Source organism: Epinephelus lanceolatus, chromosome 17 (assembly GCF_041903045.1).
Source record: "Epinephelus lanceolatus isolate andai-2023 chromosome 17, ASM4190304v1, whole genome shotgun sequence".
In the NCBI taxonomy this organism is placed as follows: Eukaryota; Metazoa; Chordata; class Actinopteri; order Perciformes; family Serranidae; genus Epinephelus; species Epinephelus lanceolatus.
The window spans coordinates 27967060-27987304 of record NC_135750.1 but is presented as its reverse complement, the minus strand read 5'-3'; the positions used below and the strand labels follow the sequence as shown (position 1 = coordinate 27987304).

The 20245-nt window shown below is 39.5% G+C and overlaps 2 protein-coding genes across 3 annotated transcripts; one reads left to right on the top strand and one right to left on the bottom strand.

Moving 5' to 3' along the window:
- Positions 1–305: 305 nt before the first annotated feature.
- Positions 306–5232, bottom strand: LOC117247879 (spastin-like). Of its 2 annotated transcripts, none has more exons than XM_033612482.2 (16): positions 4889–5232; positions 4716–4799; positions 4548–4631; positions 4286–4452; positions 4048–4181; positions 3843–3936; positions 3685–3759; positions 3481–3552; positions 2230–2305; positions 2042–2133; positions 1849–1928; positions 1715–1757; positions 1512–1591; positions 1362–1432; positions 1218–1258; positions 306–1144 (listed from the first exon to the last, which is right to left on the bottom strand). In XM_033612482.2, exons 1-16 carry the CDS (start codon positions 5004–5006, stop codon positions 1019–1021), a joined length of 1437 nt encoding a protein of 478 aa, XP_033468373.2. In that variant the 5' UTR covers positions 5007–5232; the 3' UTR covers positions 306–1018. The 2 variants fall into 2 exon arrangements, with proteins under 2 accessions (XP_033468373.2, XP_033468374.2); XM_033612483.2 differs by having other exon boundaries at positions 4716–4796; positions 4889–5147.
- Positions 5233–8355: 3123 nt separating this feature from the next.
- On the top strand, positions 8356–17577 carry memo1 (mediator of cell motility 1). Its single transcript, XM_033613593.2, has 9 exons — positions 8356–8582; positions 10436–10517; positions 10604–10672; positions 10854–10966; positions 11522–11633; positions 14074–14216; positions 16090–16166; positions 16481–16585; positions 16713–17577. Exons 1-9 carry the CDS (start codon positions 8522–8524, stop codon positions 16842–16844), a joined length of 894 nt encoding a protein of 297 aa, XP_033469484.1. The 5' UTR covers positions 8356–8521; the 3' UTR covers positions 16845–17577.
- Positions 17578–20245: the final 2668 nt, after the last annotated feature.

Genomic DNA, 20245 nt, shown 5'->3' with positions numbered 1-20245 from the left:
ATGCTTCCTTATTATATTGCTTTGTTTTCTTACACTGTTTGCTTGTTATACTGCTTTTGCCTTTGTACAGTTTATTTATTTTATGTACTTATATATTGCTTTGTATTTTATTCTTTTCCTACTGGTACTTCCTGTTTTCATGATACCTTTGCTGCTGTAATGTTGCAAATTTCCCTGCTGTGGGACGAAAAAAGTAAATGTGATGTGTTTGTTCTTTGGTGGACAAAAAACAGGCAAATACTCATCTGAATATGATACCACAGTTAGAACCTGATTTTAAAGAAAAGGTAAAAATAAAGCTGATAAAACTTTAATTAATGTATTTATTGATACATGAGGAAAAGTAGGAAGTCGTCACACTTCTGCTCAATTGAATACTTTTCTCTTTTCTTATTGGCCAACACAGCAATTCATTAGGTCTCCTACTTCCAAGCACAATAAAAGTATTTGTATCTACAGACTATAAGTGCAAACGAAAAAAAAAACAAACAAAAAAAAAACTATAATACAATTGCACCAAATTTGGCGACTCTTCTCCCAATCATTGTCATTCTCGTATGTGCACAAGTACAGCGAGCACTTGGTGATCAGTACCATCAACCTGTCAATACACCGGGTAACTAGTGTGGATGTTTAAAATGATCTAAATCAAAAAGGTTATGTCAGGATTTACAGAAACTTGCTGCCCTCTTGAGGCAAGAGAAAAATCACTTGAAAATTTTCAGGACATTCTTGAGAATAAATAAGGAATTTTCAAGTAGCAAGACAGTGTTTCAGGGCTGTTATAAGAAAGAAAACGCATAGAAATCTTACTACCAAAGCCTCCCCATAAAACAGGGAACGTAAGACATTTCCAAATGTCATAATATTTTACATTATAGCTTTACCAGCCTGCCAAGGGTTGGTTTAAGTTAATTTGTGTTAATGACGTCTTGTACCCGTAGCATAAAACAGAGCAATCAGCTGTTACTTGATTTCCAGTTTTGTTTTTGTTTTTTACAAGAGAAAACTGTTAAGTTCAAAAAGCTGTTGTGTCACCAAAATCTTTGTTCCACTTGGTATACATATTAAGAGTTGCTGGGCTGACACTGGGTTTAATGCGCTTCAGGGAATCCTCAAAGTCTTTCACCTTGATGTTACGCATCTGTGAATACAGACAAGCACTGTTACACAATGGAAATATATCTGCAGTAATGTGAGTAGTTTAACAACCTTACCTCACTAGCAGCCATACTTCGGACTTGGTCTGGTCCCAACTCTGTGCAAGAGCAGATTTTCACATGAATAAAGAAACTGATTTAGCTCATCATGGAGGCTGAAATAAACACGAACCATGAGATAATATGAGGATGGCGTCTTACCTCTGATCGGCCCAAGCGCAGCATCTTTGGCTAATGACGTGAGATCACTTCCTGAATATCCCGAAGTCGCTCTATCAAGTAACATACAGGAATTAATGCAAGCTAACACTTAAATATTGCTGTGAAGGCTGTGAAAATTATGAAACTCACTTTGCGAGATGGGTCAGCTCACTTTTGCTGAGTGGATTCCCATGCTTTCCTAAAAGGTTCTTGAGCAGCGTGAATCTTGTCTGAAGGGACGAGAGTTACAAAACTCTTAAAAATGAATCACTTTAACAACGTTGCACCACTTACATTTCAAAGTTAACAAAGGTCATAGTTATGAACTGTGATAATGGTTCTGATGCTAATACCTCCGCATCCGGCAAAGCCACATAAACCCTTTTTGCAAAGCGCCTGTAAGTTTAAGACAAGAGCAAAACTGCAGTGAGCTCGTAACAAAAGAAGTAAATAATATTTGTGCAGCATGTGTGGCTGCATCACATACCTCAGTACTGCTTCATCAAGCTCCTGAGGCCTGTTGGTCGCTCCCATTACGAGCACCCTGTCATCTCCTCCTGACTGCACCTGAAACCAAGAAGCACCGTTGTGAAAATAACACCTGTGACTTTAGCACTCTGGAGTCGGTTTCTGATCAAATTTCAGAGGCTGCAGAGCAACAGCTCTGTTGCTGCTCTTACCCCGTCAAACTCAATGAGGAACTCAGTTTTTAATCGACGAGAGGCATCATGTTCTCCCTCCCTCCTTTCACAGAGCAAGCTGTCGACTTCGTCTGAATATAAGAAAAAAAAACAAAACAAAATAAGGGGTTTGTTTGTGAGCCACAATCTGGGGGGCACATTTAGTCTATAAATAGAATAAAACAAACCGATGAAGATGACCGAGGGCTGCAATTCTCTGGCAACCGCAAACAGCGCTCGGACAAGCTTCTCGCCCTCTCCCACCTGTGATGGTGATGACAGAAAAGGTGATTTAGTGTAGTGTGGAGAGCTTCTCCCAAAAGACAGAGCACTAAAAGTGTTTTTGTGGCACAGGGGATATTTATAGCCTACCTCTCACCTGCTTATATGTGTTGTTTTATATGTATGCATCTAATTTACACATTGACAGACACCTCCCTGTTCAATTTCAATCATTTCTATTTTGAATATGAAAGGCACAAGATCGACTGTGAGTATATGAACTGATGTGGTTGTTTTTTATAGCTCTCTATAGCTAATTTCCCCTTCATGACAATTGCACAGGGGATGAGTTTTTTTTAAAACTCACCTGTTTACATTTTATCAAGGCTTTAATTTATGCATAATTGAGGACGGGTGCTTTGAGTGACTGCCAATAGTATCCTCTGCTTCTCAGTCAAATCCACCTTTAGCTCCTTCCCAGCTCCACTTTCTCGTACAAACATGGTCACTTCTGGCTCCAAAAAAACAAACAATGAAAAAAAAAAAGACGGCAACAGCCGCAATGCCAAACTTAAGGCTTCAAAACGGCAGTCCACAATACAAAGGATGACATCACGGTAGCTTAGTCCATTATTTACAGTCTATGCTTAAGCACCTTCATATTTTATTTGTAGTGTACCCTTAATAGTTCATTTACGTGTATTTTTTGTTTGCTTGTATTATGTGTCGTTATATTGTTTAAGGAAACTGATGTTGTAACTTTAGGTTGCATTGGGCACTAGTACACAACAACCGTTGCTAAAGGCTAGCGAATCTCCCTGGGATTTAAGATGTTATTTTTAGAATTTCGATAATCTGGTTTGTAACTGCACATTAGTTTGGGGACTATGACTATTGAAAGATGTTGTCAGTTCTATTTTACCATTTGGATGCAAGCGGCAGGTGAGACCTGTTGCCAGAGATTTAACATCAAGGTATGGACAAAGGAGATGATAAGAGATATGATAATATGTATAATATTTGTTAATGCTGAGATTTTTGGATTATTTTTTGATTTTTATTGATTTGGGCCTGACCGGTTGGCTGTTGACAACAGAAAGCTGCTGAAGGTCAGTGAGTGATCATTTTCCAATCTATTCTTTCAGAATAAATCTACTTATCTTTAACATATGTCTACCCTGAGTGTGTTGTGGTTTGTGGGTGCAACATTTTCTTACATATTTGGAGGTCAAACTGGCGGCACTGATGCTGAAGAATGTGGCTTTTGACTCCGCTGCGACTGCTTTGGCCTTGTAAGAGGAAACAAAGGCTGTAATTCAACTGATAACACTGAGGCATGACTATCAACTAAATGCAAATAATGAAGCACAGTTAAATCTGAACTAATGTGTTAGCTGTGTTGGAGAGAACACTTAACTTACCAGCATGGTCTTTCCATTGCCAGGAGGGCCAAATAAAAGCAAACCACGTGCTGGAGCTCTCAGGCCAGTAAAGAGCTAAATAGCAAAATTTGAAAAGTGTTAAATATAAATCTGAAAAAGCAGAAATAAAGTGAGACAAAATTGTTGTAATCGATTACCTCTGGTCTTAAGGCAGGGAGGATGACAATCTCTTGGAGTGCTTGCTTGGCCAGGTCCTGTCCCGCAATGTCTTCGAAGGATACAGTCGCTCCACTGCAATGAACACAGAAAGCTATGTTAACTGTAATGAAGGTTTTCTTTTTGAATTTGCATCCCACTGACAGCAAACTTTACAAGTGATGTTAAAGCATTTCTTCTACATACTTGTCAACAATTTCATTCAGAATCAAGTTGGCCAGTTTGCTGTCCACATTCTTGAAGTTTCTCATATCCCTCTTCGGGGGCTGTCTCACAGTTGTAGGTTTTCCATTTTGAGCTTTTCCCACCCGTGGGGTCACCTGAGCAGGAAGAAAAATATCCAGAAAGCAGTGCATGCCTCATTAAGCTCAGACATTTTGGAGAAACATATGACTGGACGACTAAATATTAATTTAAAAATCACCTTTGGATCAGTGGATCTGGATGAGGGTCTGACAGCAGAGGAGGGCCTGATGTTAGTGGACACACCTCGCACTGCAGGCTGGCTTTTAGGCACAGGCTTTGGTTGTGGAAGAACATGGTTTGAGGTCTTCTGTGGATCACTCCTCCTTTTAGCTGCCATTGTTGCTTCTGTGAAACAAAAACAGCATTTATCTCCAGCACAGGTAACAATATCAATTTGTAAGTCTATACTTTAGAGTGTCAGACAACCTTATGAAACTTGCCTAATAAAGCAAGCCTATCTTTAGCCATGGTGAGATTGGTGACCATTTTATCTTGGAGTCTCTTTGCTCTGTCATAGTGCTCTCCTGGTAACAAAACATTGAGGTTATAAAGCGAAAGCATGTCACCACTGCACACTGTGTACATCCACATGTTTGTTTGCTTTTTACCTTGTCCCGTGATCTCTACTGCAATACCCTTTTCAAGCTCAGATATCCCCTTTTTGTACCACTGCACAGCCTCCTCTTTCTCTGCTGTTACCACAGGGAGGAGAGGGTGTTTATTACAAGCTGCCACAACACAACAGCTACTTATAACCGCTCATAAACACAAATAAACAAACCTGAATCATCTTCGTCGATCCTTAATGCCTTCGATACATACTCAAACGCCTGTTTATGGTAGTTTTTGATAACTTCACCGCTGTCTTTGCCTTTACTTGCCATTGTTTTGGCCGACATTACTCTCACGTTGCTGTCTCCTTGTTGTCAGTTGTAGCGCGGAGTTAGCCACTTTTTAAAGAGGGCGCTGTCAAATATTGCTTTTAAATAACATTTGTATCCGGGTCTATCCGACGTCTTTGGTTTATACAACAATATTTTGCCATATATGTGACAATAACTCTAGCGTCTCATCGCTACAAAACACATTTCCACCTCTAGCTTCCGCTTTCCCGTGTGTACGCTTGATAGCAGTCCCCATATGGCAGTCCCTGCCCTCCCGTTCGGTTCCGGTGCCGAGCACAAAGTGTTTAACTTCCGCCTGAGTTTCAAAATAAAAGCGTGTTTTTTGTGTTTCATTGTATTTTATCAGAGATATTGGATGAAGCTTCATCCAATATCTCTGGTTTTATTTATTGTATACTGTTTGTAGTAGCCTTTCTGTTTTTAATGATGTACAGCACTTTGATTGAAAGCGCTTTATAAATACATTTATTATTATTAGTATTATTATACTGCGCATCAAAATGCAAATACATATGTTTTTTTAATTCACCTTATTTTTTTAATCGTGTTTTAATAAATCAATGTATAAACGTGGTTCTGCAATAACAGTGTAAAGGGGAACTTCACCTGCAAAATTCACACATGTTATTTCTATGGTCTAAAACAGTCCAAAATTTTTTAGTAAATATGAAAAACTCTCAAAGCCAAAAACTAGAGTGCTAAAACTCAAATGTGTGATGTCAAAGGGTATAAAGTGTGGAGATGCTCCACAGACAATGAATGGTGAAAGGTGTTCTAAATGACACTGAGAGCACCCAGGGGAATGTCCTGAGTATTTTGTGCATTTTCCATTTCAGAGCTGAGAACACTACAGTATAATAAAGTTCATTTGGGTATAAAAAGAAAATAAACATTCTGTGCTTTAACAAAATCAGCCTCCCATTCATTGTCTATGGAGCAGCTCCACACTTTAAAGCCTACCACAAGTTTGAAACTTTTTTCTCTGAGGGAGAGCAGCTCATGTTCACAAATATTGATTGAACTTTCCTTGGACATGGAAATAAAATACTGGAATTCTTAATTTAGATTTAAGAAGTGCACACAATACAGTTCCTTTTTCAATGCTGCTCCACAACCATATGCTTAAAACATTTCTTGAGACCCCATGCACATAATCATGAGAAATGGTTTTAGCCACACTGACCACAGTGCACTGTGTGTGCATGTGATTTTTGTGGGTAATACAGTACAACAATGTATATGACTTAATTCAAATACAATATAATATAGCTGTACTTGATTTGTGCATGATGTATTTGATCCTGGCCAAAAAATATGATCCATACCTCTGGCCGGAGATTACATTGATCATTTAAGACCAGCAGTATGACCTCTCGAAGGACATTTTACAAAAAGACAAGGGTCTACGTGTCATTGTGAGTACATGTTTCAAGCACCGACATGCACTTTGTTGGGCACTGAAAAGAACTGTACAGTGTGCACTCAATATAAAATGCTATTATTGTGCAACATGGTTCAATTTCAGGACCCCTAGAGCCCCAAAAAGATATACATATATACATATATATATATATATATATATATATATATATATATATATATATATGATGATGATGATAGTGGATACTCTCCGATCATGAGAGTCACAGATTTCAGGAGCATATCCACTCCCAGTAAACTGCTACAATCTGGAGTTCATGTCATCCCAGGTACTGTAGATAGATACAAACTAGGTCTAAACATATGTTAGTGAGGTGTTAAAGCAGTCCCAGTGAATGTTTTGACATGGTATACTGAATGACATAAACTGTATACTCTTTTGAATGCAAAAGTCCTACCCTGAAGTCCTGCTATCAGGTTGTACTTTCCTTCTGTGCATTATATGTTGAAGCTGTTTATCTTCCATTTTTGTTTGAAACGCTTAAAGGCAGGGGGTTATTTTATCTCATGTGGTTTTGTGATTCAGATTCACAAAAGACTTGAGCAATTCAGTTTCTAGTTGACTGTGAGGGGTATGTCATGTGAGTCATTAAAGTGAAGCCATATTAGCTTGGAGCCTTGTTTTTAAGGCGTTTAGTCTACGGGGTTTTGCCTATCAGTGGGAAGTGATAGAATGTTTATTTACTAAGTTGTCTGACTCAGTCATGTCCACAATAAATTGGTGTGGAATAAGCAAATCACTGATGATATATTTTCACCCTTTGAGAATATAGAGATTTGTTTCTTTACAAAACTATGTGATACATTGTACAAGGGGCCTTTGTCTTGACGTGTTATCTTTATCCTCTCATGTGTTGCATTCCCCATCAGTCATGCCTAATTTTGTTTTTTATGCAAAGTGATCCATTTACAAATAAAACATCAAGACGCTAGATAGACAGTAAGTGTGTTTTTAGATGAGAAAGCATAAGCCCTGAGGAGACACTTTGCAGTTATCCTTTTTAACAGCCTTAAAGCTCTGAGACGACTCTCCACAACATTTTTAAATTACAGATAATCAGGGTTCTTTCATTTTATTACATGAATAAGATACTTGGGTGGTGTCTGGTTATTCAATACAAAATAATTTTCTTAACATTGTAAGACAATACCAGTGGTGGAGTGTAATTTAGTACATTTACTCAAGCACTGTGAGTAAGCACATATTTGAGGTACTTGTACTTTACTTTTTTTATTGCACTAAGAGCTTTTACTTTTAATACTTTAACTACATTTTCCTGGTTATACTTACCAGTGCTTGAGTAACAATTTTAATACAGGACTTAACTTGTACCAGAGTATTTTTACAGGGTAGTATTAGCACTTTTAATTAAGTTAAGGTTTGGAATACCTCTTCCCCCACTGGATAATACACTAAACACTACTTTTCTCTCATGAGAAGAGCAATGCATATTGACTGATGTGCTGTTGACAGTCCTGCTTCCTCCTGTCACACTGTACCCGCTCACCTGACGGGCAGCGCAATTCCATAATCAAACAATCTTTTTAGTAACGGCTACGCCTCCTGGGTTTTTCCACGAATCACTTTCTGCTCGTGAATGAAGTAACCAATCAAAGTGCTTTGACGTCACTGCAATAACGGTTTTAGACACACCCCTTACCTGGCTCGACAGACAAACAAGTAATCCTCTGATTCCGACTGTGACAGCTGTAGTTTCTGTCATTGCTCCTCTGGCTGTACTCTATTGGCACATTTCGAAGATTTTATATTTCGTGCCTTTCTAAATTTACATGATAACAACGCCAGACTGCCCAACAAACTGACGTTAGCTGCTCTCTCCGGCTAACTTATTAACCGGTAACAACACAACGGCCAGCTGACGGAACACTGAGCTTGTTAGCTAGCTAGCCCAGCTGTCTCTCCAGTCGAACTGCCCTTTGTCTTTACAAGCAAGTCAGCTCGCTGGCATCTTTTCTCCTTTTGGTTAGCTGACACCGGCTTTTGCATTTTTACTTTTTCTCGCCTGACAAAAGTCAAGCAAACCAAGATAGGCGGCTTGGGAACCAAGATGTCGAACCGAGTGGTGTGCAGAGAAGCAAGTCACGCCGGGAGCTGGTACTCTGCTTCGGGTAATTAACTGTCAACACAGCACCGTTAGCAAGCTGTATGCTAGCTGGGTGTTGTTGATTATTTTCTCATGTTTTATTGGTTTTATTGGCGATTCATTTAGCGTAACCTTCATTATCTTATGCTCGAATACTGTTGAATTCATGGCTTGCCACAGCAGACGGCGATGGCTAACGTTAAGGTTGTAACGGTAATCCATATGATGAAAAGTCGACTAGCTAACATTAGCTGGCACTGACTGCCTCATCTCGGTTATCCCATTTGGTGCATGGTTGGTTTGAGCTTATTCAGCACTTCCTCCTCGGGTGGTCGATGGAAATCTTCCAAAACAAACGGACATCTGCTGCTCAGCATTTTTGACAAGCAATCAAAGCTATCAATTTAACAATAGCTAACTTGGCTAACATTGCAGAACTTCCTGGCCTACCTGCTATCTGGCTACAATAGGACATTTCCCGACACAGCCTGCCAGCAGCAATTTTTAACTTAAGCTTCCAGTATAGTATATATAGGGTGTCTGACACTGACTCCTGTAAGTTAGGTATAGAAACACTCGCTGCCGTGAAACAAAGGACTGGGAAGGGCAGGGCAGAAAATTGAAGGTTCATGTTGCACCCCTTCCTCCATTTCACCAGCTAGCTGCTAGTTTCTGGTTATTAAACCCCTGAAGCCTGCCTGTTTATCCAGTCTAAGCTTGTCTTATTGCATTGTTTGTAACACCCGTTTTCGACACAACAGACACCAACGATATTTGCACTGCATATCAATAGTAATATGTCCATAAGCTACATGTGAAGGCTGAGCTAACGTTAATCTATCTTGATCCCCGGTGTCCTTGTTCGTTTTTACACGACTAATTACACCGGTTGTTTGTTTTTCCTGCAGACTTAATTATCTGAGTTATTCAGCTGTGTTTGATTGATGCTGACATTAGCAGCTTTGGACACTAGTAAAGATAAACACAGGTAGTCTGTCCTGTGACATAGGCAGTGTGTTCCAGTAAAGTCACTTATAGGGAGCCAGTTCAAAATTGATGTCATTTTTCATTGTGTAATCTGGATCAGAGCACAGTATGGTAGACACTATATTGACAGTCAATGATTGAGTGTTTTACCCTGAAAGACCTGGTTTATTGTTCTGGTTTATCAGCATTTCTCACCCAGAAAAACACAACACTTAATGACACGTTTAAATGAACCACTATTGTCACACTTGGATTTCACCCCTCAGGGATTATTACAGTGACATATTGATTTAAAAAAATACCTTGGTGTTATTGATCTATGCTTGTAGCTTTGCTGTCTATCAAATCTAGGGCTGCATCGATTAGTCGACTAATTGATGATTGACTATTAACATAATTGGTGACTATTTTAGTAGTCGAGTAATCGGTTCGAGTCATTTTCATAGAAAAGTACTATTAAAGTACCCCAAAATACTCTTATTGCAACGTCTTATGTTCAAATATTGGCAGCTTTACACACTCTCCCATGACGGTGAACTAAAACCCTTCGGCATGAGTACGAAACAAGACATTAGATGACGTAATTTTGGGGTTTGGGAGAGACAGACCGACATTTTTCAACATCTTAACACATTTTTCGATAAAATGATTTGTCGAATAATCGAAGAAATAATCAACAGATTAGTCGACAATGAAAATAATCGTTAGCTGAAGCCCTAATCAAATCCTTTTTATATTGATCAGAAAATGTATGGGTTTTTTTTCAGCTCTGTATGTGCTCTTAGTCCTGTGAGGAAGCATAGCAAAAGTAGTATGTACTGTAGTGGTGGCTCCTCTTTATCGTACTGATCTGAAATCAAATTATTTTTCCCCTTTCCCCTACCTTTTCAGGATCCCAGCTGAACGCACAACTAGAAGGCTGGCTGTCCAAAGCAGAGTCCACGATCAGACCTGCTAGAGCCATCATAGCGCCGTAAGCACATGCCGACTACAATCCGAACATGTCAGATGGTATCTGTGGTGTCGTCTCACTCTAAATTGACATGTTTTTGTTTGCAGGCATGCTGGGTATACCTACTGTGGTGCTTGTGCAGCACATGCCTACAAGCAGGTTGATCCCTCTGTTACGTAAGTCATTCAGTTTTCTATCTCCATTTCCTTACACAAGAAAATGCTTTGAATGACTGTTTCTTATTGTAAATTTACCCCCTACAGAGTGAACAGATATGAGTTTAGATAGTAGAATATAGAGCTGGTGGTGTGTCTTTTGTGAATAGAGCAAGAGTGATAAAATTGTGTTGCCCTTCAGTCGTAGGGTGTTCATCCTGGGACCTTCACACCATGTGCCCCTCTCCCGCTGTGCCCTGTCACCTGCAGAGATCTATAGAACACCTCTCTATGACCTGAGAATCGACCAGAAGGGTATTCACAATTTTCACTCATGATAATGTGATTTCTGCTTTTTGTGTGTGCCGCTCAGTCTCAGATGTTGACACATGCTAAGGGGTTAATCAGGTATCTTAGGGATCATGTAAGGGAGTAGCATAAACACAGTTTGGATCACAGTTTTGGTTTGTTAAGTGTAGAGTGGTGTGCACGATTTATGCTGAAATCAAAATGAAACAAACACGCTTTTTTTAATCATTCTGGATCATTACACTAAAAAAATGTGAAAAACAAAATAACCATTAAATTAGCCTTTCTTCATTGTGATTGTTTTAGTCTAGCCTGACTAGAGCTCCCACATGCAGACCTCAAGCAGTCTTGGGAGGTGATATACTTTTAATCATCCTCCAGGGACCAGACAGTTCCCCCATTATTAAGATAAAGGCTTTTTCAATTATGAGGTTTTGCTCAGCTAAAAGCTTAAAAGGATACCCAATTTAAATGCGTGTGTAGCTCCAAAAATGACTTAATCAGTTGACATGTTCATGATAACATGCACAAATTAAAGTGAAACTCACCTCTGTTTTACAGTTTATGCCGACCTCTGGAAAACTGGGTTGTTTGAGCGGATGAGTCTGCAGACAGATGAAGATGAGCACAGTATTGAAATGCACTTGCCTTACACTGCTAAAGCCATGGAGAGGTAATGCACACAGGAGTGGCGCTGACCTAAAGAATAAACACTATACAGTGCACATCAAAGGGAAGGGTGTCATGGAGTGTAGCTTTTTTATCTTTACATTTAACTTGTATCCTTGAGCTCTAACAACTTAATTAATCTCCTTCCTCATGAAACATTTGCAAAGCTGATTTAAAAAATTTCAGATTCTGCAATGTGTACATTTATGTTTACTTACTGGCAGTCTTCTTCTTCCCTGTCTTCTTGGCGCATTGCAGCATATTTTAGCATGTTACAGTCACCTGTAGATTACTGAGTGTGAGACCATTTGGCAGGAATGTGTATCGCGCTATTTTGGTTTTGTTCATTCTTTTTGTTGCCCCTCTATACATGCTGTAAACCAGAATAACATTGGGTCAGGAACACATGGAAAGTGTGATATGCATAATTGATACAGCCTTCTGTTAGGTTGGCAGGATTCAAAGGCATTTTATTGGTTCAGAAAAGCAGGGATCAGGTAGTATGAAGTGAAGCAAGCACATTACCTCAACACATATTTAACATTTAAGTTTAATTAAAGGACAACTTCGATATTTTTCAACCTGGGCTCTATTTCCCCATGTGTATGTGTGCGTATAATTCATGGGTACCACTCATTCTAAAATTGGTTCAATATTGAGCCGCGAAACGAGCTAAAACGGCAATGGGGGCAAATGTGTCCCGTATAAAAGTGCTTTTTTTTGCCACTGACCGGTTCAGATCGCCAGTGTTATCTCTGTAAATAGCATATTGTAGCGGCCCTGGGGCAGTGGTGAGGGTGAATGAGTGGAGTCAGCTGTCAGTGTTGGAGCAGAAAGGCGGAAGGCGTCCCCGCTTGGTAATGTAAATGAGTATGTGTGTGTGAAGTATCTGTTACGCGTCAGAGGACAGAGTCTTTTACGTGCTACCCTCTGGAGTGTTACCGGAGTTTTTGGAGCGCTCAAATAAACAGGCCTTTTTCATGAACGCAAGAACAGGATGTTGCGCAACACCCCGTACAGCTTTCACAGGCTGCCTTTGTCGGACGGCGAGATGCTGAAGTTGTGGCTAGTTGTGCTACAAATGGATGCTAACACTCCTCTCCAGACACTGCGCCTTGCAGACCATCGGGTCTGCAGTGCTCACTTCTCCCAAGATGACTACTGCCAGCCAAAGAAGAGAAGACATCCAATCCCGAAACACCTCTTCCTCAAGAAAACGGCTGTCCCACGAGTAGAGAGAGCTACAGACACAGTGGAGCAAAGCTTGTGACATCACACAGCCCAGAGGTAAGGGAGAGGCTAAGTTAGCATGCTATTTACAGAGATAACACTGGCGATCTGAACCAGTCAGTGGCGAAAAAACACACACTTCACACACACATACTCATTTACAATACCGAGCGGGGACGCCTTCCGCCTCTCTGCTCCTATACTGACTGACAGCTGACTCCACTCATTCACACTCACCACTGCCCCAGGGCCGCTACAATATGCTATCTACAGAGATAACACTGGCGATCTGAACCGGTCAGTGGCGAAAAAAGCGCTTTTATACGGGACGCATTTGCCCCCATTACCATTTTAGCCCGTTTCGCAGCTCAATACTTAACCAATTTTAGAACGAGTGGTACCTATGAATCATATGCACACATACACATAGGGAAATAGAGCCCAGGTTGAAAAATACCGAAGTTGTCCTTTAAAACCTGTGTGTTGACTGATAAGAAGCATTAGTGACATAGAAGGTGCATATTGGGTGTAAAGGTGGAACCCACTAGTGTCAAGTTAAAGCAGAAGGCTTCAGTGTTTCCAAGTGTTAAAAGAAAATTTCACCCACAAAATTATCATTTGTATAGCAACTACTCATTCTCTTTTGTGATGAAAACAGTTTTTTTCTTGCATGTCTCTACGGTGAACAAATAATCCAAAAATGGAGAAAACTGACATGAAGTAAAAGGGCAGCTGCTTAAACAACAGCAAAACTATATTAGAATGTTTGTCTAGAAACTCTCACAAAACTGCGGCAGTAGTGTTTTTTAATAGCAAGGTTTTAGCAAAAATGCATGTGTTTGGGAAACACTGAGCACATGACTGGGTAAATGAGACTTGTATTATACTGCACACGTTGTGTGAGAGTTTGTAAATGGATGTTTTGTCACAGTTTTGCTGTTGTTAAACATGGTCCCCCTTTACTTCAATTCATCAAGAATGTTTTTTGGATTCTTCGTTCACAGTAAAAGCGTGCAAGAAAAATGAAGTTCCTTGCCGAATTTAAAGAAACTTGGGATGAGTAATTGATAAACAGATGATCTTTTTGTGGGTGAACTCCTCCTTAAATGCAGATTTGTCAGATTTGATTTTAACCCGTGCCCACTGGATAGAATTTTGATAGTGAGGTGCAGTTGTTGTACTCAAGTTGTTAACTCAATCATCTGATGTTACAGCCACAAAGACGAGTTTAGCATCGTCCCTGTGCTTGTGGGTGCCCTGAGTGAGTCCAAGGAACAGGAATACGGGAAGCTGCTCAGCAAGTACCTGGCAGACCCTTCCAACCTCTTTATTATCTCATCCGACTTCTGCCACTGGGGTAGGTACTGACAAATAAAAGCACCGAAAATGACACTCAATCTCTGGAAGTCTGCTGCTATTGAAAATATATTTTGTTATCTGGGGATAATTCTGCCTAAACATCACAATTGTGATGTGACTGTACAAACCACATAAAAAATAAACAAACAGATCTGGCTTACCCGGTCTCGCAAAACCTGTTAATCCCTGTGACATTCAGTGGTTCACTCTCTTATTTTGTTATTGACATGTAAACATTGTCCATTTCTCCCATTTCTTTTGACATTGCTGCTCTTGAGCTCCGTTCCTATAACAGTTCCAAATCATATATTTCATTCACAGTTTTCAGCCTTTCATCTTGTGTTGGTGGTTCCGCCTTGTACCATCTCTTCATGACAGCCTTTTCACAAGCTGCCAGCAAGACTTTCAGTAGATACTGTCTTTTCTTAGCTCAGTTTCTCTTGTCATGTTGCCAAAGTACAGTACTATGCACAATCTAGGTATATCATAGCCCACAATTTTGATAATCAAATGAACATTTACTCCATACTGTACAATTTCAGGACAGAGCCAAAATACATGGGCATGATCCAAATTTATTGCCTCACATCTTTTCCAACATGGTTGTGCTGTAGACAAGTATTTGCTTTTAGTTTGGGTTGTAATAAAGACTTTAATTATGTTCCTCCAACAGTGCTTCCTCAAAGTACGAGAGGATGTTGATGATGGTGTTCTCCAAATATGCAACCATTCATCTTCTGTAATATTCACATCTAATTCTTTTTCCCATATCAGCTTTACACAGTGTTTCCTCTTCTTTCTAATAGATGTTGATATAGTGAAGTTATTATTCTATATTTATTTTAAATGTAAACTTCAATTATGGTTCTAATTATTCAATTTTCATCCTGATTTATATTATGCTTTATTTCTCTGACATAAAAGTCCCTCAGTTGGAAATATCCGATGTGTTCCTCATTGTTTAATGTATAGTTTTGTTTTAGCTCCTGGAAACTCACAACATTCCCATCTTTTGGAATCCATTGTTTGAACCTTTGATCAAGAGTGCCCGGTATAAAATGTTTATCATATTCTGTTCATTTAAGTAGTTTGAGCTCTTTCGCTAATCTATATTTTTGTACTAGGTTAAACCCCAATTCTAACGTAGATCTAGTGACAGCATCTACCAGCTGAAGTAAATCCTTTGCTACATCTGTCTCCAGTGAGGCTTTGAATTTCCCTTCCTTGTGCATATCGCTCTAGATTTTTGCATTTTGCCTCATAGTCCTTACCACACCAGTAAATTACTTGTCTAAATTGCGCTGCATAGAAATTATCCTCAAGGTTTGGCAGTGCCGTACCCCCTCTACATTTCCCAATCTGTACTTTGTCAGATTTGACTCTTGGCCTTCATTTCCATTTCCATTCCATATAAACCTTGAAATAACTTTTTCCCAGGCTTGAAATTTTCCTTCAGGGATATAGATTGGTAGTGACTGAAAAAGTACAAGAGTCTTTGAAGTGTGTTTATTTTTTAACTGAAATCCAGTGAAAAAACAACCCACCTCTCAGTATCCTTCCCAATGTCCTCATCCACTGTGATATAGTTGGCTTTATATAGCTCAATCACTTCCTCTTACTAAAGTGACCGCTAAATGTGTAAAGTTGTATAATTTTGGTTGGGTAATAATTAAATTTGTTAAATTTGGGTTTTAGCTAAGTTCAATTAGAAGCCAAACATCTCAAATCAATTGGTTAATATAGGAAGGCATGTATTGGTGTCCTCTAAATAACAGATCACATCATCAGCATAAAGCCCAATTATGTGCTCCTCATCCCCAATGCTTATCCCTTTAAGGTCTTTATTCATGATGTCCATTTCTCTTTTTAAGGTCAACGGTTCCGCTACACATATTATGATGAATCTCAAGGGGAGATCTACAGGTCTATCGAGCATCTTGATAAAATGGTAACCACAGAGATATATTTGATTCAAATGCGAGATCATTTGTGAAATGAAATATGTGAAGATGATCATATGAGCCAGCCTCATTGTATGAAGAACGTGTCATTTTGGATACTTTGTGCTCGTAATGTGAATTTTAACCTTAAAGTAAAGTAAGTTAAAGTACAGAAGAGCAGAGAGGATATAGGTGTAGATTTTTCTTTTGCTTTCTTGTGATCATAAAGATTGTTTTCTCGAACACTTGCTTTCCTTGAGATCAAAAAATAACCAAGTGTAAATCAAACTAATAATGATTACATGCATTGTTTTCTCTGTAGGGGATGGGCATTATAGAACAGTTGGATCCCATGTCTTTCACCAACTACTTGAAGAAGTACCGCAACACCATTTGTGGGCGTCACCCGATTGGAGTGCTTCTAAATGTAAGTACCACAGAAGAAGAGCCTCACCAGGAACCATACATTTGTTAGTGAAGACATACACCTCCTGTCATTAGAAAGAGAAATCCTTGTTGCCTGACAATGGTCTGCTGATGTTACTGTCTTGCAGGCTGTGGCTGAGCTGAGGAAGTCTGGTTTAGAAATGAACTTCACTTTCCTGAACTACGCCCAATCGAGCGAGTGCAGGAACTGGCAGGACAGCTCCGTGAGTTACGCTGCCGGGGCCCTCATCGCTCATTGAGGTCGACTTCACAGGGGCCACTGCAGCGCCGCCGCCCTGCCCTTACTATCTATTGCCATAACCTGACCCAGACACCCTCCCTCTCACCCCACCCACCCCGAGTTACACCCACTATTTGCAGGAAGGACCTAGACACTCAAAGCCAATACAGTCTTCTTTCTCTGTCTCTCCCTCAGCTCTCCTCCGCCTTTTCTCCACCCTCCTCTCAGTTTGAAGTGTGTCTCAGAGCTTTTGGTTGAAATATTTTGCTTGAAGTGCAGTTTTGAGATTATGTAGGAGCAAATGGTCAGAGGAGAAAGGAAGAGTGCGTATTAATTTGGCTCGGAGTAAGCGTCGGGAGGGGGAAATCTCATTTGGGTTTAGTCCCATTTTGTTTTCCTGACAAAAATGATGGATTTGAGTTGTGATGATGCAGTCTTTACATTTGGGCTCTTGGCAAACTGCTCATGTAATTTGCCTCAGAAAAGGTATGGAAATAAAACTGCAGATCTTTATGAAGCATACTGAAATTTTGCCAGATGAAAATGAAATGAGTGTTTTGACTGACTGCTTCAAGCTACATGCGACTTTAAAACTTTGAAAACAGTGTCATCGGTAATTACTACCATTGCTCAACATATGTTGTAGTTGCTAACAAAGGGCTGCACCCAACAAAGTTCACTAACCCCCTACTGTACAAAACCAAAAACATTATTACTCAGTTTATAAAATATTATCTTTTATTCATATTTTATTCCTTTTCATTTCTCCCTTTTTTAAGTAGTTTTATTAGACGTGATAGTATTTACTCAAGTAGTGTGTAGATTTGAACTAAAGCAGTGTTGTTGGTGAAGCTCTAAAGCCATCCACATGGTTTGCCCAGTAAATTAGTGTGTGCAACACTGCTTCCAGATTCCAATTATATGCCTGTAGCATTATATATGTTTTGCGAGGGCCAGACTCCAGTTGTGGGTGCTACAGAAATGTAATCAAAGCTGGATATTGTGTAAATTACTCCAACAATGACACCTCTGGTCTTTGTTTACATTTGCCACCTTGAATCTCTGTAGTTGTTGAACTGAACAAAGATTTCTTTTTTTTTTTAATTAGACTTGTAGAAAATGTCTTTTGTTACACACTCAGTTCTGTAAGAGCAGCAAAGCTTTTGTTTTGGCCTGAACAAAGAGGTAAAGGTTGAGATGATCTGCTGAAATTGTTGGAACTGTTATTGATCTGTTCACTAGGTAGTAATTTACAACTCTTTGTATGAATATGTTTTGTTTTAAAGGGATAGTTATGATTTTTTTTGAAGCGGGGTTGTAGAGGGTACTTGTCCACAGTTAGTGTATTGCATATAGGAAATGTCAGACGGCACGCCCCCAGTTTAGAGAAGCAGGCTCAAGTCTCACAAGGAAGCTAAGGAATCTATTGCTGTGAAGGGGTTAGCAATGAAACCTATTCCAGCCACCTAAAAAAATGTCAGTTCAAGTGTTTGCTATATTGATAGTATTTTCACTGCTTCACTTTAATGTCACACAGCAATTTCCAATGGGAAAATTAAGCTGTCATATTTTTCTCTTCAAAGCCAGACTCCATTGTGTAAAACTCTGATTTGACATTGCTGAACATGGGAGCTGCTGATGTAGTGCTGCCTCAATCAGATATTTTGTGTGTGTTATTGTGTGACTTCGGTGTTTAAAAGGGTCAGTTGTGATTCACGTAAGTCACACAGTCATACAAACAAACTAACTAATCGAGGCAGCAGTAGACCAGCAGCTCTTGTGTTTAGCAAGCTAAAATTACTGTTTTTTTTTTCCAGTGGAGTCTGGTGGCTTTAACAAAAGCATGGATGGGGAACAGAAGCCATTAAAGACCTCCCTGTTGAAACAGGCTGTCTGACGAAAGACCAAGTGATGAAAGTACTCTCCATAGCATACATTTTAGATGGTTAAAATACATTTTGTTACCAACAAACAGCCAACTGACATTTACTGTACGTATTTCACTGACTATGGATAAGTATCCCATACAACTCCACTTCAACCAACTCAAAAAATCTGAACTGTCCCTTTAAGAATGCCAAAAGTTATTGGGAAGATATAAGTCATCCTTTTTTAAGGTTTTCTAGTTTTGCTGCTTCTGAGTGTACGAGAATTCACTTCAAAATCACTCTGGAGGCTGTAGAAGTATCAATAAGACAAGGTTAACTAAAACTAGTCAGACCAGAGTTTTAAGATCAGCACAAAGTCATAATGCTTTGCTATAAGGTTTAAGAATCTACCCGGATGTTGCTCCCTGCTGTATTTTGGAATATATTAAAAATGAATTTTTGCTTTATGAAATGTCCAGCACGAGGATCACAATAACTAAAGAAAAGGCGTGTTTCCTTTTCAGAGTAATATGCTATGTAGTCCTGCTGCCTGAAATACTCCTAATATTTTCATAGATTAACAAACTAAGCTGAATGCAGAAAGCAGATGATTCATAGTGGCAGTATAGGCTTTTAATGACAGTATGATATAGGCAGCACACAGTGTCTGCTGTCCTGTCGTTTGATATATGAATATCACTGACTGACTTTTACTGATGCAGTCCTCTAACCTTGGTCCGTCCCTCTCGGGCACTACAAGAGGCATTGCACCTAGCATTAAGCTACGTTTGGTTGAATCAAGTGGGCACAGACTGAAAGATGAATCCTCAGACTCACTCGACCTCTGACGCTAATTTAAGGGAAACTAGTAAAGCATGACACACTGTGCTATTGTGCCTTTTATCACTGTTGCACATATACATATAAAGCGTATTCTCACTTTTAGTCTTATTTTAGAATGTGTACTTTCAGTTTCTGTTTATCCACATGTACCCTCCTCCTCGCCCAGTGCCCTAACAATGTCTCCAGCTCACCCAGCACTCCAGGAGTGTGTGTGACCAGTCCTCCCGCCTCATCTGTTGGTCTAAAATGGCACCAACTGTTATCTCCTTTCTCCAGCAGGGAGTGGTGTTCTCTTTTCTCCACCTCACCTCATTCCTGTAGAGAGACAAAGGCTGAACCTCAACACTGTTTATTTTCTTTTTATGGATCTTTGTTTTGTCTTTTAGAAATTGTTTTTGTATTATTATTTTTTTCTTGCTTAGAGAATGGGAACTCGTCACAAACCTAAAATATACTACTTAACTACTCCCTAAATGGAGTTTTTTTGATCTCAGGTTCCACTGACAAAGCATCCCAAAAGGCTCTTCAGATAAGGCCGTGGATTCATGTTACAAAACAAGTAAAATGTACTGAAAAGCATGTCTGCTCTGGTGTCTTGTTCTTCACGTATTTACAATCACACAGAAACCTGTTGACTTGGTGTATGCATTTCATTTTTTGAATCACTGGTGTTAATGAATATGTAGTTTATTTCCTTGAGGTTGCAATG

Bases quoted from the DNA above. Each gene is read 5' to 3' on its own strand.
- LOC117247879 (XM_033612482.2), bottom strand. From the start codon at position 5,006: ATGTCGGCCAAAACAATGGCAAGTAAAGGCAAAGACAGCGGTGAAGTT. The intron at 2,134-2,229 runs GTTTGTTTTATT...TCTTATATTCAG, and splicing joins GCCCTCGGTCATCTTCATCG to ACGAAGTCGACAGCTTGCTC. The intron at 1,259-1,361 runs GTAAGACGCCAT...GCTCTTGCACAG, and splicing joins TGCGCTTGGGCCGATCAGAG to AGTTGGGACCAGACCAAGTC.
- memo1 (XM_033613593.2), top strand. From the start codon at position 8,522: ATGTCGAACCGAGTGGTGTGCAGAGAAGCAAGTCACGCCGGGAGCTGG. The intron at 14,217-16,089 runs GTAGGTACTGAC...TCTCTTTTTAAG, and splicing joins ATCCGACTTCTGCCACTGGG to GTCAACGGTTCCGCTACACA. The intron at 16,167-16,480 runs GTAACCACAGAG...TTTTCTCTGTAG, and splicing joins TCGAGCATCTTGATAAAATG to GGGATGGGCATTATAGAACA.